The sequence below is a fragment of the Anabrus simplex genome, chromosome 1 (genome assembly GCF_040414725.1).
Source record: "Anabrus simplex isolate iqAnaSimp1 chromosome 1, ASM4041472v1, whole genome shotgun sequence".
Classification (NCBI taxonomy): Eukaryota; Metazoa; Arthropoda; class Insecta; order Orthoptera; family Tettigoniidae; genus Anabrus; species Anabrus simplex.
In genome coordinates this window covers 1660455871-1660481275 of record NC_090265.1, presented here as the reverse complement: position 1 = coordinate 1660481275, position 25405 = coordinate 1660455871, and the positions used below count along the sequence as shown (strand labels likewise).

Genomic DNA, 25405 nt, shown 5'->3' with positions numbered 1-25405 from the left:
TTTTACACCAGAGCTACCGTGAAGCAAGACCGTTTGAATCATGAAGCATTATTGAACATCGATAGGAACTGAAGCTCGAACCTCTAATCAACGAATTAATAAAACAGCTGCCACGAGAAGTTCTTTCCACGATCTCCCTGTTTAGGTGAGTAATCATTTATTTAATTTTATATTGTATCCCTTACTGTGATTGTATACGCTCATTACGACTTTTAACGAGCACACCCCAGGTTTCAAAAGTGTATTGTTTTCCGGAGAAAAGTAATGGGATTATCAACCTAAACGATAGTGTTAACATAACAATAAATAAAGTTCTAATCAGAAATGAAATTTCCCTCAGTTTGAATCGCCTATACTTAAACGCCGATGAGTAGAGTGACTATGATCTCCTGCTATGATATTGTCATTGATAATGTAAGTAGCCTGAATTAATAATTTATCAGCGGCCACTTAATTATTAGCTAGGGTTTGAAATTGATTTAATGATTGATATACCACTATTAAACTCAGTTAATAATTCTCAAAGCTGAATTGCATTGAGCGAGTAATAATTATCTAACCTTTCTGTATCTGAAATCACTTCAGTTGCAGTCGATATACATTTATGAAGTAGGCTATTATTATATATTTATTTTTCATTCTCGTTTATATAGAATAAAGGAGTTGAAAAACTTCTCAAGGAAAAGGAGAGAAGATGCGAAAGAAGGAAACAAGAAACAATCGCTTATTACCTCCTTCACTGACAGTCCTATTCTGACCAGCAGTAACTTTGCAGCTTTAGAAGGCTGTGGGCGGATTGGAGCTAAAAACATGGCTGACAGTGAATCGGACGTAAGCCCTCAGAATGAACAAAATAGAAATCTACCGACTGGTCCGCGAGTGGTGACAATTTATAAAACCGAAACCGGGTTTGGTTTTAATGTACGAGGACAAGTGAGTGAAGGTGGGCAGTTGAGAAGCATTAATGGCGAGTTGTATGCGCCTTTACAACATGTCAGTGCAGTGTTGGATGGAGGGGCGGCAGAAAAAGCTGGTATTCGCAAAGGGGATAGAATTCTGGAAGTGTAAGTCTACTGTTTTTGTTTACCATATTTTATGTTATTTCATTGGTGTTTCAATCACAGCATTTACTCATAGAGTTCCATGGTAATTGCTGTTTAATTTAATTCATGTTTTTATTGGAAACGATTTGAATACTTTTATACAAAACGATTTACTTTTTAAAATGTTGTGTTTGACTCGCGAATATATCTTTGGTGATTGAATGTCCTCTGTCTAGTTGACATCTCTCATTATTACTGCTTTTTGATATCTTAGGTTATGTATGACTATAGTGCCTCAAAGCATCTCTTTTGCAGAATATTGAGTGAAATTTGAAACGAATATCTTTTAATAAGTGTACTCTCGTTATATGTTAATTCTGATTGTAAAATGCAGCGATTTATTTGGTGAAATCCGGCCATGCATAGCTTCTTCAGTACAAAACTGGCATTAGATACATGAACATATTAGCTTTAATACACATTCTCCAAGATACTGATTGCATAGTAGGTAGAAGAACGTTTTCGAGCCTTTGACAAGATTAATTCATTTTCAACTTATAATCAAAATCCTTTATTATTTTATATGACACTTTATTCTCCTATTTTTGACACATGGCCTACGGTCCATAGCCTCACTGAATAGCTTAATAAGCTATTATTTATTTTTCTAATCTGTATAATTCAGCGGTTATACCAAAGATTAGTTTGCTTAATAACACGTGGATGACAGTGATGTCAGTTGTTGTTGTTTCCATTATTTTTTCCACATGAGTTATGTCTGTTAACATATTTTATCTTTTTTGTTATGGAATGAATAATTCAATTTCACCTCTGACATTGTTTTGTTAGGTTGGAGGGTGGATTTGGTATTGAACGACTATTACATAGAAGTCCTGAGATTATTTTAATATACACTCAATGTGAAACTGTGTAAAACACATGATTAACAGAGTTGTCACCAGATTAATTCCCTAACCCATATTCGTGCACGTTAGGTCACCGGTACATACTTTTGAGAGAGCCAGAAGGTATTTCGAACCTGGACAACAGTGGCCTTAGGCGGCTGTCACGCAATTATGACAAATTCTGCAATAGAATATTTCTGTGGAACTTGTCCGTTTTACAAATACAGTATTGCGGTCCATATTCAAATTACTGGACGATTAATACTGGGTTCATTAAAGACTCAGCCCTGATAACAGCTATATCCCGAGGCCTTGGATGGTGTAACACAACAATAACAAAACGACTTAGTTATTTTTAATCGTCGTCGTATTTATTTCTACGTTGAAGATTTTAGAAATAATATACATTTCGTATTTTAATTGCTTTCTTATAGGAATTACCAAGTTAAGTGATTCTTTTTTCTTCCTACGCAGTATTTCGAGTTATACAGTTCTTATGTTTTGCAGAAACTTTTCCGCAGTATATTGCCTGACTAGTTGCGTTAGTCGGGTATGGCATTTTAGTCTAGGCGCTTGGTTATTAACATATTAGTATAGATTGGACGTCATATTGTTTGGAAATTCTTATTTTCAATCAGATTTTTTTTTCTGCCTTCTTTTTTTGCTAGTGGCTTTACGTCGCACCGACACAGATAGGTCTTATGGCGACGATGGGAGAGGAAAGGGCTAGGAGTTGAAAGGAAGCGGCCGTGGCCTTAATTAAGGTACAGCCCCAGCATTTGCCTGGTGTGAAAATGGGAAACCACCACGGAAAACCATCTTCAGGGATGCCGACAGTGGGCTTCGAACCCACTATCTCCCAGATGCAAGCTCACAGCCGCGCGCCCCTAACCCCACGGCCACTTTGCCCTGTCCAATAAGATATAAGCGTGTGAACAACGAGTGCTTCTCATATATATTTACATAAAAGAAAAGCCGTCCACCACGAACCAGAAGTGGGGTGCTTCCAGAACATTTCCTTGGTTTAGGGGCTGTTTTTCATTATACTTAAACAATCGGGTTTCTTCAGTTTGCTATCATATTGCGGCATATTTCTTCTCAGTTCTGTGACGTTTTGTATTAGAGGAAGAGAAGGCGTTTCCAAATAATAAACCCGTTTATGTAACTTGAGTGTTATCTTACTGTTCCTAGAATGCGGTAGTCTATATAATTCAATTCATTTGCATGGGTTTCCTGGATGGAAATTCTCACGATATGGCGTTTAAAATATTTTTGTAAAGTTAATGGTCCAAAAATAACTTTTGATAAGCAAAATCAATTAGTACTGGATTGATTTAGGTCCTGTATCTTGTACTATAGTAAGGCATGTCATTTTGTTATGAAAGGGTAGTGGCTCCTGTTTGTTTTGGTGCAGTTACGTGTGCGGCGGTGCTCAGTTCTTTATCGATCCTCGGCAGTGCGCGAGGCGCGCTCTATCGCCCAATTCGGTACCCTGACCCGTCCCCACTCGAAACATGCTACATACCAATGTTCGAGTTACTCGATAAGGCATCGTGCAGTAATCTGGAATATTTTTGACCTATCTTAGAATATTTTAATCAAAGCGTCGGTGCGTCGTAATCTAGAGTGTAATTTGAATTGTTTACTTTGTTATAACTTTGTAATTCGTCAGTATTGCCGAAAGATAGTTATGAAGGTAGTTGTCAGTCGGGTACTAGTGGTAGTTCGGGCGCTGTGTTGGAAAAACGCGAAAGAGCAAGATATTAGAACAGCCAGGATTTTGGAGTGTTCGTACAGTAGGTTATATAAATAGGCTACTAGTTTATGAAATGTCAGTAGGTATAGCTTCTTCTTGTGAATTATTTTTTCCAACACTGTATATTTGGGTTCTTTTGTGATTCCAGGCTAAGTGGCTGTATTCAAATCTCAGTTGATGGTAATTATTATAAAAAGTTTTCACCAGAATAAATAGAATGGTCTCGCCTTGCAGTTAATAGCATTTCTTGAGATCACGTGACTAGCTACTTAACTGGATACCGTTTAAGCAGATTTACTATTGTTGGATTTAATTTTCAAGGTTGAACAGAGGAGTGCTCGGTGTAGGAGTCTAGAAGTGCTTGTCCTTAGCCCTATCGCATACAACTTATTTCAAAATGTTAGACATTGCACGTGGTACAGTGTAGTTTTGAACGAACATTTTTTTATAGTGTAGGGGCAATACTGTTTACCTACAGTACTATTTGCCTTGAAAAAGGAATAAGACCGAGTAGCTCAGATGTAGAACGTCGGCTTTCCGAGCTCAAGTTGGCGGGTTCCATCCCGACTCATTCGCGTGGTACTTGAAGGTGCTCGTGTCGGTACATTTACTGAACTCCTGTGGGACAAAATTCCGGCACTTCGATGTCTCCGAAAAGCGTAAACGTAGTTGGTCGGACGTAAAACTATTATTATTATTATTATTAGAAATAGAGCAAGCTAACGTCAGCGACACAGACGGTTAGTCGTCCCAAAATAGCGGGTGTTCAAATTGGACAACTTCGTGTTATTGCCCTCCGGTTCGTTAAATAAATCGTGCGTGGTTAAATTCCGACACCACGGCGTCTCTAAAATCTGAAGGGTCATTGAACAAATACCGTTATTATTAGTTTAAAATCTATCTCGTTTTACTGTACTTTGTCCTCAGGGGCAATCGCCAATTGGGAAAATTCGAAATAAATAAACAAATCAAGAAATCTTACATTGCACTTTTATCAAACGAAGTGGTTTGGAGAGTGCATATAAGTCTCTGGTAAGACCCCAACTAGAGTATGGTTCCAGTGTATGGAACCCTCACCAGGATTACCTGATTCAAGAACTGGAAAAAATCCAAAGAAAAGCAGCTCGATTTGTTCTGGGTGATTTCCGACAAAAGAGTAGCGTTACAAAAATGTTGCAATGTTTGGGTTGGGAAGAATTGAGAGAAAGAAGAGCTGCTAGACTAAGTGGTATGTTCCGAGCTGTCAGCGGAGAGATGGCGTGGAATGACATTAGTAGACGAATAGGTTTGAATGGCGTTTATAAAAGTAGGAAAGATCACGATATGAAGATAAAGTTGGAATTCAAGAGGACAAACTGGGGCAAATATTCATTTATAGGAAGGGGAGTTAGGGATTGGAATAACTTACCAAGGGAGATGTTCAATAAATTTCCAATTTCTTTGAAATCATTTCGGAAAAGGCTAGGAAAGCAACAGATAGGGAATCTGCCACCTGGGCGACTGCCCTAAATGCAGATCAGTATTGATTGATTGATAAACTTCCATAGAAGAATATACTTGAACTTAAGTAAAATAAATTAAGATTTAGAAATTCTCTTCGATATGGTGTTCAAATGTATAGATTATTCAGGTATTAATTTTGTAAGTAACGCATTAATTTGAAGCTTTTGAGGATTGGACTTAAAGGTGAGGCATCTATTCACTCAGCGAATGCATGGAGCAGCGAGAAGATGCAACGTTGGTAGACATATCCTAGTTCCGGTAGCAGTGCTTCCCAAGGTCAGTAGTTCACAAGCCTAAACGAGCGCTTGGCGCTTCCGGCCAGAGATCCGGGAAATCACCAGCGGTTGTTGGTTTTCTTAACCTCCTGAGACCCCCGGTATAGAATATTATACCTTAGGTTTGAGGCATGATGTGGCCTCTTGTATTGTCACTTGCTACATTTCTAGCACATGGTGACATCTGTGGGAACTAGTGAGAACTATCAGTGCAGAAAAAATCAGAATATGCTTTAACTCTTTCCTTAACCCCAGAACCTAGTTTAAGTCAAATCTTGCAAAAATCAAAGTCCCGGGTCTCAGGAGGATATAGGTATTTTCGTGCTCATGCCCACTCCAGTAAAGAATTCAGGCTGGCCAGAAATCTGAGACATGTAGGCGTACTGTAGTTTCAAAATGCTGCTCAATTTAATAAAACAATTATTTTTTAAAGTTAATGCCTTCTTTAACTTGCCTACTCTGTCTTCTGGTATGGGCTAAAATGAATTCGTTACTTTCATTGACCCGACTGTCTCATCCTTGGCTTTGACAATATGAAAGTGAATGAGGTATGAGTGATGCTGGTAATGTCATTCCTTATTCAGCCAATCCTTGTTTTGAATGATGTGAAAATGTCGTTCATAGGGTTGGTTGGTGCGAACATTTCAGTGGGCTTGGCTGACTGATATGTATTAGCAACTTCTGGATCGTTGAGGAAAGCAACGGGAAATTACCTCACTCCTCTTAAATTACTCCTACGCCATCTATGAGAGCTGATAGCGAAGCTGTTGAGGATCTGATGATGATGATGCTTGTTTAAAGGGGCCTAACATCTAGATCATCGGTCCCTAATGGAACGAAATGAGACGAAATGTAATGACAATTTAAAAGTCCAAAATCATCCACTGACCAGAATTCAAAACGTGATGACGAAGAATGAATGGCTGAACACGGAAACAATCAGTGGTTCCCACCTGCAATGTTTAGGATTTTTTTTTTGCTTTACGTCGCACCGACACAGATAGGTCTTACGGCGACGATGTGATAGGGAAGGCCTAGGAATGGGAAGGAAGCGGCCGTGGCCTTAATTAAGGTACAGCCCCAGCATTTATCTAGTGTGATAATGGGAAACTACGGAAAACCCATCTTCAGGGCTGCCGACAGTGGGGTTCGAACCCACCATCTCCCGATTACTGGATACTGGCCGCACTTAAGCGACTGCAGCTATCGAGCTCGGTGTGTTTAGGATCTAACCAGCTTTCGGGCTGAATAGGCTACTCAACATACATTATAGAAATACTATTTCGACATAGTTAAATATAACGTCATGAAATGATCTTCGGAAACATAAATATCGATTTTGTCTTGTGTAGATGAACTAGATAGCAACATGCTCGACACTGACTGGAGTATTCCGAGGGAGTGCGATTCTGGCTGCCTAGCGTAAACTTACAAGAGTTGGTGGGTTCGAATCTTACCATTTGCAACCCTGAAGATGGTTTTTTGCGTGTTTTTTTACATTTTCACACCACATACACTTTCTTCCCTGTTCTATTCCTATTCCATCGTTGCCAAAAACCTTTGAGTTAGTGCGACGTTGAACCACTAGAAAATACATGCAAATAAGTATGCAACGTACTCAATTTTATTTCAATTACTAGCTGATGCACCCGTACTTCGCTACGGGATTTTCAGAAAGACTGACTTTGTTGTTCTCCTCACTGAAGTCAACATACGTCATCACAAAAACGTCAGTAGGAATGAAGCGATTAAAAGCAATGTTTCACACAAAACACTCGATCAAATGAAAACCCCCACATTTTCTCACTTTCAACGAACAGTGCCGATCTAACAGTCTAGTGTTCCGAAACTGGAAGGACCAGGCCGTGGACAGCCTTGAACACTCCTTTGCCATTACTCCGTTATATGCACACTGTTCATTCAAATCAGTGCCTCAGAGTAGGGATTGAATAGCTCGAATGCTATGATGAACCAGTGTGTTACGTACCAGTGCCGGTAGTATCAGAAAATTTATGAACCAGAGAAATGGCATGCTAAAGAAGAAAGTTATCTAACTCCCTAGCTACTTCCCGCCATTATTCAGGCAGGCTGTTACACTCTGTACGACCGGGAGAGTTGGTCGTGTGGTTAGGGGCGCGCAGCTGTGAGCTTGCATCCGGGAGATAATGGATTCGAACCCCACTGTCGACAGCCCTGAAGATGGTATTCCGTGTTTTCCCATTTTTACACCAGGAAAATGCTGGGGCTGTACCTTAATTAAGGCCAAGGTCGCTTCCTTCACACTCCTAGCCCTTTCCTATCCTATCGTCACCATCGTTTGGTGCAACGTAAAGGAAATTTTAAATATAATCGGTACGCAGCAGTAATCCTATCTATCGGAGATGAGCGGCAACAGAAGACACAAAGCACATCACAACAAACAATGGTCAATATAATATTGTTGATCAATTTTATAAGCTTTCTATATTGTAGGCCTTCACATTGTTTTCTTTCGACTCTGTGATATTAGGGCGTCTTATAAAATTATTTATAGCGTAGAGTGTAGTTCCTTATTCTCCGACTTAACATTACCGATTTTCGTTAAATTTTGTTTACCCATGTTCTCATGACATAGCGCTGATATGGACTTAGTAACAAATATCCAAATTCATTAATATCTCTGTGATAATAGCCGGTACTGTAACAATGTATAAGACATAAATGATCGGAAATTTAATACTATATAACTTTAATTATGTAGTATTTATCGATACGACCACTAATAACATAAATATTTGAGAATTCAATTTTAGGCCTTCCTCTAAACTACCATTTTAATCAGCGTGAATAAAATTATTTACGGCCTAGATTATAGCGACTTATTCCCCGACTTTGTATACCGATTTTTATTAAGATACGACCGCTAATAACACAAATATTTGAGAATTAAATTTTGGGCCTTCCCCTAAAGTACCATTTCACTCAGCGTGAATAAAATTATTTATGGTCTAGATTGTAGCGACTTATTCCCCGACTTTTCATACCATTTTCATTAAGATAGACCACTAATAACATACATATTTGAGAATTAAAATTTAGGGCTTTCCCATAACTAAGATTTCAATCAGCGTGAATATAATTATCAATCAATCAATATCAATCAATACTGATCTGCATTTAGGGCAGTCGCCCAGGTGGCAGATTCCCTATCTGTTGCTTTCCTAGCCTTTTCCGAAATGATTTCAAAGAAATTGGAAATTTATTGAACATCTCCCTTGGTAAGTTATTCCAATCCCTAACTCCCCTTCCTATAAATGAACTTTATCTTCATATTGTGATCTTTCCTACTTTTATAGACGCCATTCAAACCTATTCGTCTACTAATGTCAATCCACGCCATCTCTCCGCTGACAGCTCGGAACATACCACTTAGTCGAGCAGCTCTTCTTCTTTCGCTCAATTCTTCCCAACGCAAACATTGCAACATTTTAGTAACGCTACTCTTTTGTCGGAAATCACCCAGAACAAATCGAGCTGCTTTTCTTTGGATTTTTTCCAGTTCTTGAATCAGGTAATCCTGGTGAGGGTCCCATGCACTGGAACCATACTCTAGTTGGGGTCTTACCAGAGACTTATATGCACTCTCCTTTACATCCTTACTACAACCCCTAAACACCCTCATAACCATGTGCAGAGATCGGTACCCTTTATTTACAATCCCATTTATGTGATTACCCCAGTGAAGATCTTTCCTTATATTAACACCTAGATACTTACAATGATCCCCAAAAGGAACTTTCACCCCATCAACGCAGTAATTAAAACTGAGAGGACTTTTCCTATTTGTGAAACTCACAACCTGACTTTTAGCCCCGTTTATCAACATACCATTGCCTGCTGTCCATCTCACAATATTTTCGAGGTCACGTTGCAGTTGATCACAATCTTGTAACTTATTTATCACTCTATAGAGAATAACATCATCCGCAAAAAGCCTTACCTCCGATTCCACTTCTTTACTCATATCATTTATATATATAAGAAAACATAAAGGTCCGATAACACTGCCCTGAGGAACTCCCCTCTCAACTATTACAGGGTCAGACAAAGCTTCACCTACTCTGACTCTCTGATATCTATTTTCTAGAAATATAGCAACCCATTCAGTCACTCTTTTGTCTAGTCCAATTGCACTCATTTTTGCCAGTAGTCTCCCATGATCCACCCTATCAAATGCTTTAGACATGTCAATCGCGATACAGTCCATTTGACCTCCAGAATCCAAGATATCTGCTATATCTTGCTGGAATCCTACAAGTTGAGCTTCAGTGGAATAACCTTTCCTAAAACCGAATTGCCTTCTATCGAACCAGTTATTAATTTCACAAACATGTCTAATATAATCAGAAAGAATGCCTTCCCAAAGCTTACATACAATGCATGTCAAACTTACTGGCCTGTAATTTTCAGCTTTATGTCTATCACCCTTTCCTTTATACACAGGGGCTACTATAGCAACTCTCCATTCATCTGGTATAGCTCCTTCGGCCAAACAATAATCAAATAAGTACTTCAGATATGGTACTATATCCCAACCCATTGTCTTTAGTATATCCCCAGAAATCTGATCAATTCCAGCCGCTTTTCTAGTTTTCAACTTTTGTATCTTATTGTAAATGTCATTGTTATCATATGTAAATTTTATTACTTCTTTGGCCTTAGTCTCTTCCTCTATCTCGACATTATCCTTGTAACCAACAATCTTTACATACTGCTGACTGAATACTTCTGCTTTTTGAAGATCCTCACATACACACTCCCCTTGTTCATTAATTATTCCTGGAATGTCCTTCTTGGAACCTGTTTCTGCCTTAAAATACCTATACATACCCTTCCATTTTTCACTAAAATTTGTATGACTGTCAATTATGCTTGCCATCATGTTATCCTTAGCTGCCTTCTTTGCTAGATTCAATTTTCTAGTAAGTTCCTTCAATTTCTCCTTACTTCCACAGCCATTTCTAACTCTATTTCTTTCCAGTCTGCACCTCCTTCTTAGTCTATTTATTTCTCTATTATAATAAGGTGGGTCTTTACCATTCCTTACCACCCTTAAAGGTACAAACCTGTTTTCGCATTCCTCAACAATTTCTTTAAACCCATCCCAGAGTCTGTTTACATTTTTATTTACCGTTTTCCACCGATCATAGTTACTTTTTAGAAACTGCCTCATACCTGCTTTATCAGCCATATGGTACTGCCTAACAGTCCTACTTTTAAGACCTTCCTTTCTATCACATTTATTTTTAACTACCACAAAAACAGCTTCATGATCACTAATACCATCTATTACTTCAGTTTCCCTATAGAGCTCATCTGGTTTTATCAGCACCACATCCAAAATATTTTTCCCTCTGGTTGGTTCCATCACTTTCTGAATCAGCTGTCCTTCCCATATTAACTTATTTGCCATTTGTTGGTCATGCTTCCTGTCGTTCGCATTTCCTTCCCAATTGACATCTGGTAAATTCAGATCTACCGCTACAATCACATTTCTTTCCATGTCGTTTCCCACATAGCTGACTATCCTATCAAATAATTCCGAATCCGCATCAGTGCTACCCTTTCCCGATCTGTACACTCCAAATATATCAAGTTGTCTATTATCTTTAGAAATGAGCCTTACACCTAGAATTTCATGTGTCTCATCTTTAACTTTTTCGTAGCTTACAAATTCTTCTTTCACCAGAATGAAAACTCCCCCTCCCACCTTTCCTATCCTATCTCTACGATACACACTCCAGTGCCGTGAGAAAATTTCTGCATCCATTATATCATTTCTCAGCCATGATTCAACTCCTATTACAATATCTGGTAAATATATATCTATTAAATTACTTCATTCTATTCCTTTCTTTACAATACTTCTACAGTTCAACACTAACAATTTTATGTCATCCCTACTTGATTTCCAGTTCCCTGTTCCCTTATCACCTCTCCCTAGGCCATCCCGTTTCCCTGAATGTACCTCCCTATTACCCTTCCAAACAAATTTCCTAACTTATACGTACCACTGCGGTTTAAATGAAGGCCATCCGAGCGCAGATCCCTATCTCCTACCCACCCATTAGGATCTAGAAATTTCACTCCCAGTTTCCCACATACCCACTCCATAGTCTCATTTAAATCCCCAATCACCCTCCAGTCAGTATCTCTCCTACACAGTATTCCACTAATAACAATCTCCGCTTTCTTAAACTTCACCCGTGCTGCATTTACCAGATCCCACACATCTCCAACTATGTTGGTACTTATATCAGCTTGCCTTACGTTGTTGGTACCAACGTGAAACACTACCATCTTCTCCTTCCCCTCCTCCCTCTCTTCTACTTTCCTCAATATCTGCCTCAACCTAATTCCTGGATAACATTCTACCGTGGTTCCCTTTCCTCCACACACTTTCCCCACGTGTCTAACGATGGAATCCCCCATGACCAGAGCCTCAACCCTACCCACCTCATTTGATCCCCTCCCCTCCTGGTCAGCCCTATCTTTCCTGATAGCTGCAGAAGCTACTTCCTCCTCCCTTTTCTCCTTCCCATGACCCTGTTCCACCTGTCTTTTCCTATCCTCTACTCTACATTTCCCTTTCCTACCTTTTCCCTTCCTCCTACTTCCACGCATCTCAGCAACAGTTCCCTGTCCCTCATCTTCCCTATGTTGTTCTACCTGGAGTGACTCGTACCGATTTCGCACAGACACCTGTCCTGAATAGAGCCCTTGGCCTGCAATCTCCTTCCCCTTAGAACATTAGACCACCTGTCTTCTACAACTCCTCCCTTTCCTTCCCCTCCCTCTTGTACACCTACTGTAACCTGTACATTGTTTGAGGGAGTCCTATCTTCCTTCCTGTCTTCTGTGAGAATCCTAATTATCTCCCTCAAACTTTCCAACTCCTCCTTCATACCCCTCAATGCCTCACCACACCCACAATAAGACTCTGCTATGGAGGTTAAGAGAAGTAGAGGGAGACCAAGACGACGATGGTTAGACTCGGTTTCTAACGATTTAAAAGGTATAGAACTAAATGAGGCCACAACACTAGATGCAAATCGAGGATTGTGGCGACGTTTAGTAAATTCTCAGAGGCTTGCAGACTGAACGCTGGAAGGCATAACAGTCTATAATGATAATGTATGTTGTTGTTGTTGTTGTTATTATTATTATTATTATTATTATTATTATTATTATTTATTCGTTGTGCCCAACTTTGGAGCGGGTTTGAACGTATTTTGCACAGTGTTTCTTCTTCTTTTCTTCCCAATATCTCTTCATTTTTTCACTGTGTTTTTTCTGCGTGTTTCTGTCCAGCCTGTATTTTTTCTTGTTGGTTTCTCTGCAAATTTATGTTTGTTTACTAAGCTTCTAAATTTCATTCTATCTTGAATGGTTTCATCCTCAATACCCATTTCTTGTAGATCTTCATCATGAATTTCTGCTAACCAGTTGTTGCGCGGATTTTCAGGGTTAGAGCTAGATTTATAATTTTCTTTGTCAGCCTGTTGTTATCCATTCTGTGGAGGTGTCCGTAGAATTTTAGTGGTCTCTTTCTGATGGTATCTATGATTTTTTCTGTGAATTGAAAAATTTCGTGTGGTTTCTTTTTCATCCAAATTCCATTTTCGAACTTTGGTCCCAGGATTTTTCTGAGAATTTTCCTCTCTTGTTTCTCAATGCTTTTCATTTGTGACCTGCCGCCAATGATCAGTGTTTCAGATGCATAAAGTGCCTCTGGTTTGATGACTGTATTGTGTCGTAATTTTGCATTTTTGGATATACATCTTTTGTTGTATCTGTTCCATGTGATTTTGTAAGCCCTTTGTAGTTTAGCAGTTCTTTCTTTGTTAGCTTCCTGATTTAACCCTGCTGGCTGAATAATTTCACCTAGATACTTGAATTTGTCTACTTGGGAAATTATTCCACAATTGATTAATGGTTGATTGTCGAATCTTGATTTAGTTCCTTCCATAAACTGCGTCTTTTCAAATGAAATTTGAAGTCCGGTTTTTGCTTCTATTTCATTCAATTTTTCTATGGATTGGATTGCTTCTTGTCTGTTGTTCGAAAGGATAGCAAGGTCATCTGCCTGTTCCCCTATCGGGCGCGTCCCAGGTGGTGGATCGGGGGGCTCGCCGGACTTGTCCGGAGGGCTTGAGGGAAATAAAATACCTCTCGCGGACCAAAAACAGGCACAGCCAGAAAGCATCTTGAGGCAACCTCTGAGGCTCAATACCTTAGTTGTAACTATGAGATTGACAAAGATCAATCTCCCCATTATCTTCAACTTACTAGCATAATGGCAACGTCAGTTAATGATACTACTACCCCAGGCCCTAGTATTCATACTAGGTTTTCTCGGTCATCGGATTCTGGGGGACCGAGAACATCATGCGGGAATGTATCGGAGCTTCCCAAATCTCTTCGCATAAAGGAAAAACATTTTATTGGTACTTTAATCATCAACACGCTTCGCAAAATTGGAAAGTTGAAGCACTTAACAGACATTATTATTATTATTATTATTATTATTATTATTATTATTATTATTATTATTATTATTATTCATGGAACTTGAATGGGCTAGGAAGCGGTGATGACAGTATAGAATGCAGGACGTAGAGTAAGGATGGGATAAAGTTTTTAGTGTTAAGCTGTACGTTTGTAAAGAAAGGAATAATCTAGAACTACTTTAATACCGTACATATATATTTACCAGAATCATGACTGGGAAGTGATATTATGGATGCTGAAATTTTCTCGCTGAACTGGAGTGTTTATCGTAGAGACAGGTTAGGAAAGATAGGAGTGGGTCTATTCATTAACGAGGTGGTAAAGAAAGAATACAGATCTCTTCTTATAAATATGAGAGTAAAGGATGTAAAGGGCAGAGCGTATAAATCTGCGGTAAGTCTTCAGTTAGAGTATGGTTCTAGTGTACGGGACCCACATCTGGATTTCTGGAAGAGATCCAAAGAAAAGCAGTACGATTTGTTCTTGGTGATTTCTGACATAATAGTGGTGTTGCGAAAATGTTGCAAACTTTGGGCTGGGAAGACTTCGGAGTAAGGAGACAAGCTGCTCGACTAAACAGTATGTTCCGAGTTGTCAGTGGAGAGACGGTGTGGAATGACATTAGTAGAAGCTTGAGAAGTAGGAAATATTATGATATGAATATAAGGTTGGAAATCAGGAGGACAAATTGGGACAAATATTTATAGAACGAGGAATAGGGGATTGGAATAATTTATCAAGGGAATTGTTCTATACATTTCTAAGTTTTTGAAACCATTTAAGAAAAGGCTAGGTAAATAAATCACCACTAATCTGCATTTAGGGCAGTCGCCCAGGTAGCAGATTCCCTATCTGCTTTTTATCTAGTCTTTTCTTAAATAATTACAAAAAATTTGAAAATTTACTGAACATCTTCATTGATAAATTATTCCAATTCCTTACTCCTCTTCCTATAAACGAATATTTGTTCCAGTTTGTCCTCTTAAATTCCAACTTTTCTTCCTACTTTTAAAAACACCACTCAAACTTATTCGTCTACTGATGTCATTCCACGCCATCTCTTCCAATGAAAACTCGAAACATACCACTAAATCGAGCAGCTCGTCTCCTTTCTCCCAAGTCTTCCCAACCCAAAGTTTGCAACATTTTCGTAACGCTACTCTTTTGTCGAAAATCACACAGAACAAATCAGGCTGCTTTTCTTCATTTATTTCATTTCTCGAATCAAGTAATCCTGATAAGGGTTCCATATCCTGGAACCACACTCTGGTTGGGGTCTTACCAGAGACTTATATGCCCTGTCCTTTACATCCTTACTACAAGAATTGAAATGGTATCTGCCACCTAGGCGACGACCCTAAATGGGATCAGAGGTTATTATTATTATTATTATTATTATTATTATTATTATTATTATTGAGCAGTAAAATTATTTCACATCTTGAAATCCGCCTTCCCTGAACTTCTCCGTAATATTCATTTGTGTTTGCTTTTCATGTTTAATAATTATTATATTTTCTCACAGCCCTGCTTATGCCGCCCCTTCCTCCTCATTTTCATGGGTAATGACTTTGGGAGACTTGTGGATTTCTGTCTTACCATTGAAAATCTCCGAAATATTCAGTGGTTTCTTATGTGAACACTGTCTACGGTTACTCCCCAAACCTAACTCCAGGTAATTGGTAATGCATACAGCCATATGTATACAGCATTTTATTTATCTAGCGAGTTGCCCATGCGGATAGGTCGCACAGATGTGAACTTGCATTCGGGAGATGGTGGGTTCGAATCCTACCGTTGGCAACCCTGAATATGGTCTTCCATGGTTTCCCATTTTCACACCAGGCAATTGCTGGGGATGTACCTTAATTAAGGCCATGGCCGCTATCTTCACAATTCTAGCTCTTTCCCATTCTTTCGTCGCCAAAATCTTAGATGTATTAGTACGACGTTACATCACTAGCAAAAAACAAAAATCAAAACATTTCGGGGGCAATTAATCTGTATCAAATTTTAGAACCCCCACAAATCACAAATAAAGCACAACCATCATAATATATATAGGCCTACACACACACACACACACACACACACACACTTATTCAAAACAATAATAATCCATGGGGTGTGCGGCAGAAATCTTTCAGTGTTTGTGTGCCAGGTGTATATAAATACACAGCGTCCTACAACGTGGATTTTACAAACTTTGTATAGCTGTTGTTCACATATTTTGATGATATTTTTTAAAAGCACTTTGCATGCACGTAATCAAGTTTTCTTGGAAGATTAGCAAACTTATGTAAAACTTCATCAGGCACATGAATATCACGATGAATGGACTGTAAGGCAAGTCCTGATTTAGGTGATGTATCTCTCAGATGTTTCTGTAATTGTTTCAGTGGGGGGAGTATTTTTGCAATAGCAATCAAAACTGGTAAATAAGGTAATATCTTGCAAATAACATACTTATTAGGGAAATATCATTGTTTGTCACATTTAGACTGCAATTTTAAAAATATCTGGACCATGGGACCATTTTTTTCGCTATAATGTATATTTTCTATCATTGTTTTCTTCAAAACACGAGTCTCTTAATTTCTGCAGAACTTGACAGCAGGCTGAATAGACGGAGAATCACTGAATGGCGTCGAACGGCAACCAAAGTAGTCGTGTGTTAAAAACTCCCCTTATGATAAAATAAAGTTTTCATTTCTTTGTACTGATTTTGGCTAAATGTTTGTGCTTTACTTGAAATTATCTCATTACTGGAGGTTCGGGAAAGAAGACATTTCGGGAAGGGCAACGGCCATACGCCCATGTATATATATAATACTAAATCTACACAGTGTTTGCGTGCAGTAGTACACGGGGCTAACGATCATGATGACGATAACTGTCCCGAACCCGAAAATATGAAGCTGAAATCACTACTATGTTTCTCTATGACACTTGAGAAAAATTATAGGAGACATAAAAGTGGTTCACCGAGCTCAGTAGCTGCAGTCGCTTATGTGCGGCCAGTATCCAGTATTCGGTGTATAGTGTGTTCGAACTCCTCTGTCAGGAGCCCTGAAGATGGTTTTCCGTGGTTTACCATTTTCATACCAGGAAAATTAAGGCTGTACCATAATGAAGGCCACGGCCGCTACCTTCCTCCCATTCCCAGCCTATTCCTGTCCCATCGTCGTCATAAGACACATCTGTGTCGATGCGACGTAAAGCAACTTATTAAAAAAAGAAAAAAGAAAGGTTCAGAATGACCATGGTGTTCAATCTGGGACTAGCGTATTGGAGTGTAGGGTGGTGTCGTGGTCTGGCAGAACGAGTTACATAAAGAGTGATAGTAACATGATGTTAATACTGGAAATCCCAGCATGTCCCTGAACGATATCAGACTAGGCTAGAGGTCTTTCGCCTCTGACTACATGAACCAGAGTTGGATAATCGTGCCATAAAGCCTATGCTGTATGAACCTCGTTTCTTCCTTTTGTTGGACACAATTATCAGATTAGGTTCGCGTGAAAGGAAATGGAGAATACATAGAGATTACGACAGATCCAGTTTACTGTACTTCAGTAGTACAAAGGAGACTGGTTAGCATTAAATAAGCTTTCATAGCTTTTTTTTTTTTTTTTTAGATAACTTTTGCGTTTTCTTAAGTATCTCGTCTTCAGGCGAAGATGTTTCTTTTCCGTTCATACTCCATCCTCCTAATTTTTAGAGAGATACATAATTCATTATATTACAGGAATTGTTCCTAGTTATGAATGTATCTGGAGCTGTTCATGGAATCCTGTTTAATGAACAGTAAGGGAATTATCCCGTTGCCCCTACCCTTAAAGCAATCACCGTCACTAAAACACAATAGCTTGAATCGGTCATTTGAGAAACCCCACATGTCCACTTATGATGAAAGTTGAAGTTATCACTGAACTCCGACTCTATGCAACAAGATGCAACAGAACATGGAGAAACACTACTTGTTCGTTCGTTATTCACAAAATTTGGTGGCGTCATGGAATTTGATTGATTTGCGAAACCGCCCAAGTCCTGGACGTGTGGTGTTTCTCACATGACTGGCCGGCTTTGGTATTGTCAGAAAAAAGATTAGGAAGCAGGACAGAATTGATACCCCTAAAGAGTATCTATATCTCATGATTATGAACAAATTTACAGTCGAGATGAATTATAAGAGAAATGTACTGACAACAGAGTCTTATTCAAGAAATATCTCACCGAGCAAGTGACCGCGTGGTTTGGATCACTTTGCTATCAGCTTGCATTCGGGAGTTATTGGGCTCGAATCCCACTGTCGGCAGCCCTGAAGATGTTTTTCCGTGGTTTCCCATTTTCACACCAAGCAAATGCTGGGGCTGTACCTTAAGACCTGTCTGTGCGACGTAAAGCAGATTGTAAATTAAAAAAAAAACCAACAACCCGGAATCGAAAGCAGCAGTCCAATGCTTCCAAATGCATGAAATCACGTTGTCTGCAGACCACATCGGTACAAACAATGTGCATACCATGCTGCCATGGATGTATCCCAATCAATAAAACAAAGATATATGATGTAAGGAAATTGGAAAGGTATATTCTAGAAATGTCAGAAAGGAATTTCTATTCGGAACTCGGAGTAGCCAGCTAAACAACAGTCTAGAATTTGAAATAATCGGATTAGCGTAGCCACTATTCTGAGTGAGAAACTTGATGAATATTGTTACAAAACTATAATCTATGTGCGTAACGATTTATTTGTTACAAACGTCTTCCAGTGTTCAAATAAGCTCTCATAGTTGTAGAAAGGTAAATTTAAAATAAATAACCCTCTTTTCACCTGCAGTTGTTACTACTTACTTGCACATGGAACCTCACTTTTCTTTAAATTATGTCAGTCATCCCAGTCGTCCAACACAGTAAAACGCAAAAAAGAAAACAAAATCTAGCGGTAGCATTTTATAAAACAAATTATTGTGAAAAGTGTTCAATGACCGCTTGTGCCGGTATTCGATCCTGTAACCTTTGATATTTATATGGTATTTGTTCTTTCGAGTTTCTGGTCGCTCAAAACAAGATGAATATGATTTGTTATATTGACCTGTATACTAATCTGAAAGCTTGTATTACATTTTTCGACCCATGTTGTGAAACAGTTCTTGCTAATTGGTTGCAGAGACTATCTGGGTAATAACAGCTTAGTAGACAGCTGTTGCCGGCCCCGTGGTGTAGGGGTAGCGTGCCTGCCTCTTACCTGGAGGCCCCGGGTTCGATTCGCGGCCAGGTCAGGGATTTTTACGTGGACCTGGACCTGAAGGCTGGTTCGAGGCCCACTCAGCCTACGTGATTAGAATTGAGTGGCTATCTGACGGCGAGATAGCGGCCCCGGTCTAGAAATCCAAGAATAACGGCCGAGAGGATTCGTCGTGCTGTCCACACGGCATCTCGTAATCTGCAGGCCTTCGAGCCTAGCAACGGTCGCTTGGTAGGCCAAGGCCCTTCAAGGCCTGTACTGCCATGGGGTTTGTTTGTTTGTTTGTTTGTTTGTTTGTTTGTTTGTTTAGACAGCTGTTGCCACTATCGAAGTCAGTGATCACTTTTTTTAAAAATGTTTATAGTTCTACCTCCTGTTAATACAAATTCACCGTCTGAATAGGTTTCATAAAAGCACAGGTTATGAGATTAACATTCATTCACGAGGGTAACGACGTCTCACACTCCTAAGTGAATCAGCGACAATAGCATTTGTTTTATAGCTCTAATTCTACTTGTACTTAATGCAAGCAAACTGTTCATATAAGTACCATTATCTTATCGGTAATGTATCAATCAATATTTGTATTAGTCCCCTGAAAAGATACCTTGGAATGAGCTTTCAGATTGTCCCTGGACTATAGTACCTCTTAATTCTGAAGGCCGCGTCTCATACGGCGTATTCACCACAAAAGTTCATACTTTGACAGTGATATTACCTCGGCTGTTTGTGGCCTGTAAGAGCTACCATATTAGTTTTTATGTTTTTAATAGATACAAAAATGCTGAAATGGTCAGGTAGAGTCACTGTATTGGAGAATGTGAGAAACGACCGCATTCGTGAGAGTTTCATGTTCAGGTCCATTTCTTACATACTTCCCGAAAGCATAATTTGACGGTCATATCATGAATAGCCCAGAAGACCATATGATTCCGACAGTAATGTTAATCAGAATTCAACTGAGAGACCGAAGAAGGCCTCGTCGAACTTGGATGTCCGTTATAAATAGACATGCGGGAAGACCATCTAAATCCAACAATAACTCGGGATAGGAGTCCATTTGACATTTATTGTTGTACGATGTCGGTATTTGAAGATCTTGGGTGAAACATTTGGTGTTAACTCAACAACATTGCAAATTCAGCTATAGATCCACGATAACAAAGACATTTACAATATAAAAAAGTTGAAAACTAGAAAAGCAGCTGGAATTGATACGATTTCTGGGAATATACTAAAGACGGGTTGGGAGATAGTGCCATATCTGAAGTACTTATTTGGTTACTGTTCGCATGAAGGAAGTATACCAAATGAATGGAGAGTTGCTATAATAGCCCCTGTGTATCAAGGAAAGGATGATGAACATGAAGCTGAAAATTACAGTCAGTTAGTGTGACATGTGTTACGTGCATGCTTTGAGGAAGAATTATTTCTGATTATATTAGACATGTTTGCGAAATTAATAACTGGTTCGATAGAAGGCAGTTCGGGTTTAGGAAAGGTTATTCCACTAAAGCTCTACTTGTAGGGTTGCAGAAAAATATAGCAGATATCTTAGCTTCGGGGGGTCAAATGGACTGCATCGCGATTGAACTATCTAAGGCATTTGATAATGTAGATCATGGGAGACTACTAGGAAAAGTGAGTGCTATTCGACTAGACAAAAGAGTGAACGAATGGGTGGCACGGTATCCCCTGCCTGTCGTAAGAGGCGACTAAAAGGGGTGACCAAGGGATGGTGCCATTAGATCCATGAAACTACATGGGTCGACGTTACTTGCAGATAGTACCACAGTGTGAGGAACATCATGGATCTACGTTACCAATGAGTAGTGCCTTTATGTGAGGAACACTACGGTTGTGTGGTTAGTAGGGTCTACGATTATTCCACCGAATCGGCGAGCGGCCATTCGGCTGCGCGAACTAATGTCTATGTACCGTAACGCTGTGCTGGAATGTGTCGGTTCCCCTGGGTTCAGAATAGATCTGCGCTACCTATGAGTAGTACCACTTTACGAGAAACACCATGGGTGTACGTTGCCTGTGATTAGTATCACTACCTATGTGGTAACAACCACGGATTTGGCTGGCGCCCGTGGTAAGTACCACTATGTGCGAAAACCATGGGTGTGCGTGACCTGAGAGTAGTTCCATTATGTGACGAATACCATAGGTTTGTATCACCTGTGGTTGTTAACCTAATGTGTCATACATCTTGAGTCTACAGTGCCTATGATTAGTAGGACTATGTGAGCAACACCATGAGTATGCGTTGCCCTTGTTTAGTTCCACTTAGTGAGTTACACCACGGGAATACCGACGCCCGTGATTAGTCCCACTATGTGTTGAACACCATGGGTCCGCGTTGCTTGTGAGTTGTACCCTTATGTGCGAAACACCATGGGTTTGTGTTACCTGTGAGTGATGCCATTGTATGCGACATACGATAGGTCTACATTTCCTGTGATTAGTACCACCATTAGAGAAACACATTGAGTCTACGTTACCTGTGATTAGTACCACTATGGGAGGAACACCGTGGTTGTACCTCCCAGTGATTAGTATTATTATAAGGGGCCGGCGGCGACCTGGATTTTGGACCCCTTTAGATAATAATGCATCATCCCAGTAATTCGGGCTTTGTTAATTGGATCCACTGATTGTTCTTGTTTCACTATCGTTTTTTCATCATTCGTTTTAGATTGTGGTCAGTGGATACATTTTGAAGTGTTAATTTTAGTTTCGTTCACCTCTTACCATTAGAGGCCGATGACCTAGTTGTTAGGCCCCTTTAAACAACAAACATCATCATCATCATCATCATCATCATCATCATGAATGGGTGCCTTATTTCTAGAAGAAAAAAAGAATTCAGAGAATTGGAGTAGGTAAAGCAATATCTGATCCTGTAATCACTAAGAGGAGAATTCCTCAAGGCAATATTATTGGATCTTGATTGGCTTGAGTAAAGAACTGGAATCAGAGATAAAGCTTTTTACGGATGAGGTTATACTGTATAGAGTAATGAATAAGTTACAAGATTTTGAGCAACTGCAAAAAAACCGAGCTCGATAGCTGCAGTCACTTAAGTGCGGCCAGTGTTCAGTATTCGGGAGATAGTAGGTTCGAACCCCACTGTCGGCAGCCCTGGAAATGGTTTTCCGTGGTTTCCCATTTTCACACCAGGCAAATGCTGGGGCTGTACCTTAATTAAAGCCACGGCCGCTTCCTTCCAACTCCTAGCCCTTCCCTGTCCCATCGATCGTCGCCATAAGACCTATCTGTGTCGGTGCGACGTTAAGCAATTAGCAACTGCAAAAAGACCTCGACAATGTTGTGAGATGCAGGTTGTGAGTTGTGAGTTTCATTAATAGTAACGGCCCTCTCAGTTTTAATTACTGCATTGATGGAGTGAACGTTCCATGCGGTTCACTGTAAGTACCTAGGTATTAATAAAAGGAAAGATCTTCATTGCGGTAATAACATAAACGGGAGTGTAAATAAAGATTACAGATTCTTGCACGTGGTTATGAGGTCTTCTCGGGGTTGTAGTAAGGATGTAAAGGAGAGGGCGTATACGTCCCTGGTAAGACCCACCCCAAATAGAGTATGGTTCCAGTGTATGGAACCCTCTCCAGGATTACTTGATTCGAGAATTGAAAAAAAAAAAATCCAGAGCAAAGCAGCTCGATTTGTTCTGTGTGATTTTCGACAAAAGAGTAGAGTTACGGAAATATTGCAAAATTTGGGCTAGGAAGACTTAAGAGGAAGGAGACGATATGCTCGACTGAGTGGCATGTTCTGAGGTGTCAGTGGAGAGATGGTGTGGAGTGACATTAGTAGACGAATAAGTTTGAGTGGTGTTTTCAAAAGTACGGGAGGTCACAATATGAAGATAAAGTTGGAATTCAAGACGATAAATTGAGGCAAATATTCGTTTATAGGAAGAGTTGGGGATTGGAATAATTTGCCCAGGTAGATGTTCAATTAATTTCGAAGTTCTTTGCAATTATTTAAGAAAAGACTAGGTAAACAACAGATAGGGAATCTTGCCGTGAACAGCGTCGGTGGTGGTGATTGTTTTAAGAAGTACAATTAGGTAACCATCCTAAAAATGGAAGTGATCATGCACTTCGAAAAATGAGGGTATCGGCCAAAGAAAGACAAGGGCCACGAAGGGCGTGAAAATGAAAGACTCCCTAGGCCTCGAATGCTCTAATACCGCCGGGGTCGAAAAAGAACAAGAATTGACGAAGGGAGGTCGGATAGGTTAGATGAAAGTGGGGAGCCTAACACAAATGGAAGCAGTGTCAGGATTCAGGCGAGGGCCCCGTGGTCGTCAACACACGCTCCCAAGTTAAGAGCCCCTGGACCACATTTAGTCTCCTATTATGACAGGCAGGAGTTACCGTAGGTGTTAATTCTACCACCCACACCCACAGGAGAACAGCGTCGCATGCCCTCACTCCCTGTGAACACTGCGGAGAAATTTGGAATTAAATCCTGACTTTTGGCACGTAATCTAGTGATTAGAAATATACCACCTCTTCTCCTACCCTGCCGGTCAACATTCTGATAGTGAATTTTTTTGACCAACGGGCTTCGAACCGGCCAACCACTGTGTTAGACCATGTAGACTTAACGATCATGGCCACGAGGCGGGTTTTCTTTGGTTAACATACTGTGATCGAGTTTGACAGGTATAAGTTGGGATCACTACTGCAACAAGGAAATTGATAACCACCATTTCCTCTTGAACCGAAGGACATCTTATAAAGAGAGAATTTTTAGCCTGTTGCGACAAAGAAAGCGATGAATAGCTTGTTGTTGCTACTAAAATTAGGGGATATGATAGCTAATAACATCGACACTAATTGCTTACTAAGGCGATTGAGGTTCGAAGCCCACTTAATGTATTTTGTGTTCTTGAAGCGAAAAGTCGCTTCCCTGACGGTCCGATTTTGCGTAAAATTAGGAATCCACAGTCTCATAAAACTACGAGTTTGGATTTTATTATTTTATTTCTACAACTGTAGGACGCACTCCACTATATTGTAATACAATCTTAAAATATCCTTTCAAGAGAAGACGAAGAAGAGTAAATCATCTCCGCCTTCCTGCTCCTCATCTCTCTATCAATACTAAAATGTAAAATAATCGTTTGGCCTCAGCTACCGTGTTGCAAACTTTGTGGTGGTACCATTTAGGCAGCCTGCTTTACTAGTTTCAGAATTCCGATTGTGCTGCTTTGTAGCAAAGAAAGCAGTATTGATTATTCTGGACAGATGTAATGGCTGATTTGATTTAAATTTGTCGAGTGACTCTGTGTGCCCCGCCAGAATTCTTTAGCATGCCAACAACAAGATGCCAAGATTTAAGGATCGAATACCTCGAATCCGTGAACTTTGGATAGTGAGTCGGACACACTACCACTGATCCACCGAGGCAGCTAATTAGTTCATGTTCTGTTATTACCACGTTCATCCTCGCCCAGTATTTCTTTATCGCCTCTACATCATATCTTCCTTTCATCTCTGCTTCTTCTTACTCTTATTAAATCTGTTCAGATCATCGTCTACCGCTTTTTTCACACCTTAGTGGGTTCGTGGGTGTGAACTCTGTCGCACATATGGACTCGGCTTTGTTTTACGTCTAGATGTCCTTCCTAGCGCCAACAGACTGTGGAGAGGAATATATTTACAATTGCTTGTTCCTGTGTGATGGTTCGTAGTGTAATGTGTTGTGCGTGAAGGGACGAACAGAAATACCCAGTCCCTGAGTCGGAGGAATTAACAGCACGTGATTAAAATCCGTGACCCCGACGGGAATCAAACTCGGGGTCCTCTGAACCGAAGACTACTACGCCAACCATTCAGCCAAGGAACCGGACATTAAGTCTGCCCAGATAATGGTCTTTAATTTTTGCTCAAAGGTTGTATGTATCATTTGCGTTTCTCTTACAAATAAGTCGTTGCTCGAACTCCAAGAGATTGGCGGGTTATGTCATGTTCTGAGATGGTTCGTGACTAGACTCACTTATTGTTGTTTACATTCCTCTTGCTGGCGTGTGAATGACATGAGAGATGAGCACGGCTGGACAACTGCTGAGGTCACAAGTCCAGGTC

The 25405-nt window shown here is 39.9% G+C and overlaps 1 protein-coding gene across 1 annotated transcript in view; it reads left to right on the top strand.

The window, feature by feature from the left end:
• Nucleotides 1-806: 806 nt before the first annotated feature.
• Snx27 (sorting nexin 27) overlaps nucleotides 807-25405 on the top strand; it is a 514072-nt gene continuing 489473 nt past the window's right edge. The window contains exon 1 of the mRNA XM_067138378.2: nucleotides 807-1064. Coding sequence (XP_066994479.1) covers nucleotides 811-1064 — 254 coding nt within the window. The 5' untranslated portion in view covers nucleotides 807-810. The remainder of the gene's footprint in view (nucleotides 1065-25405) is intronic.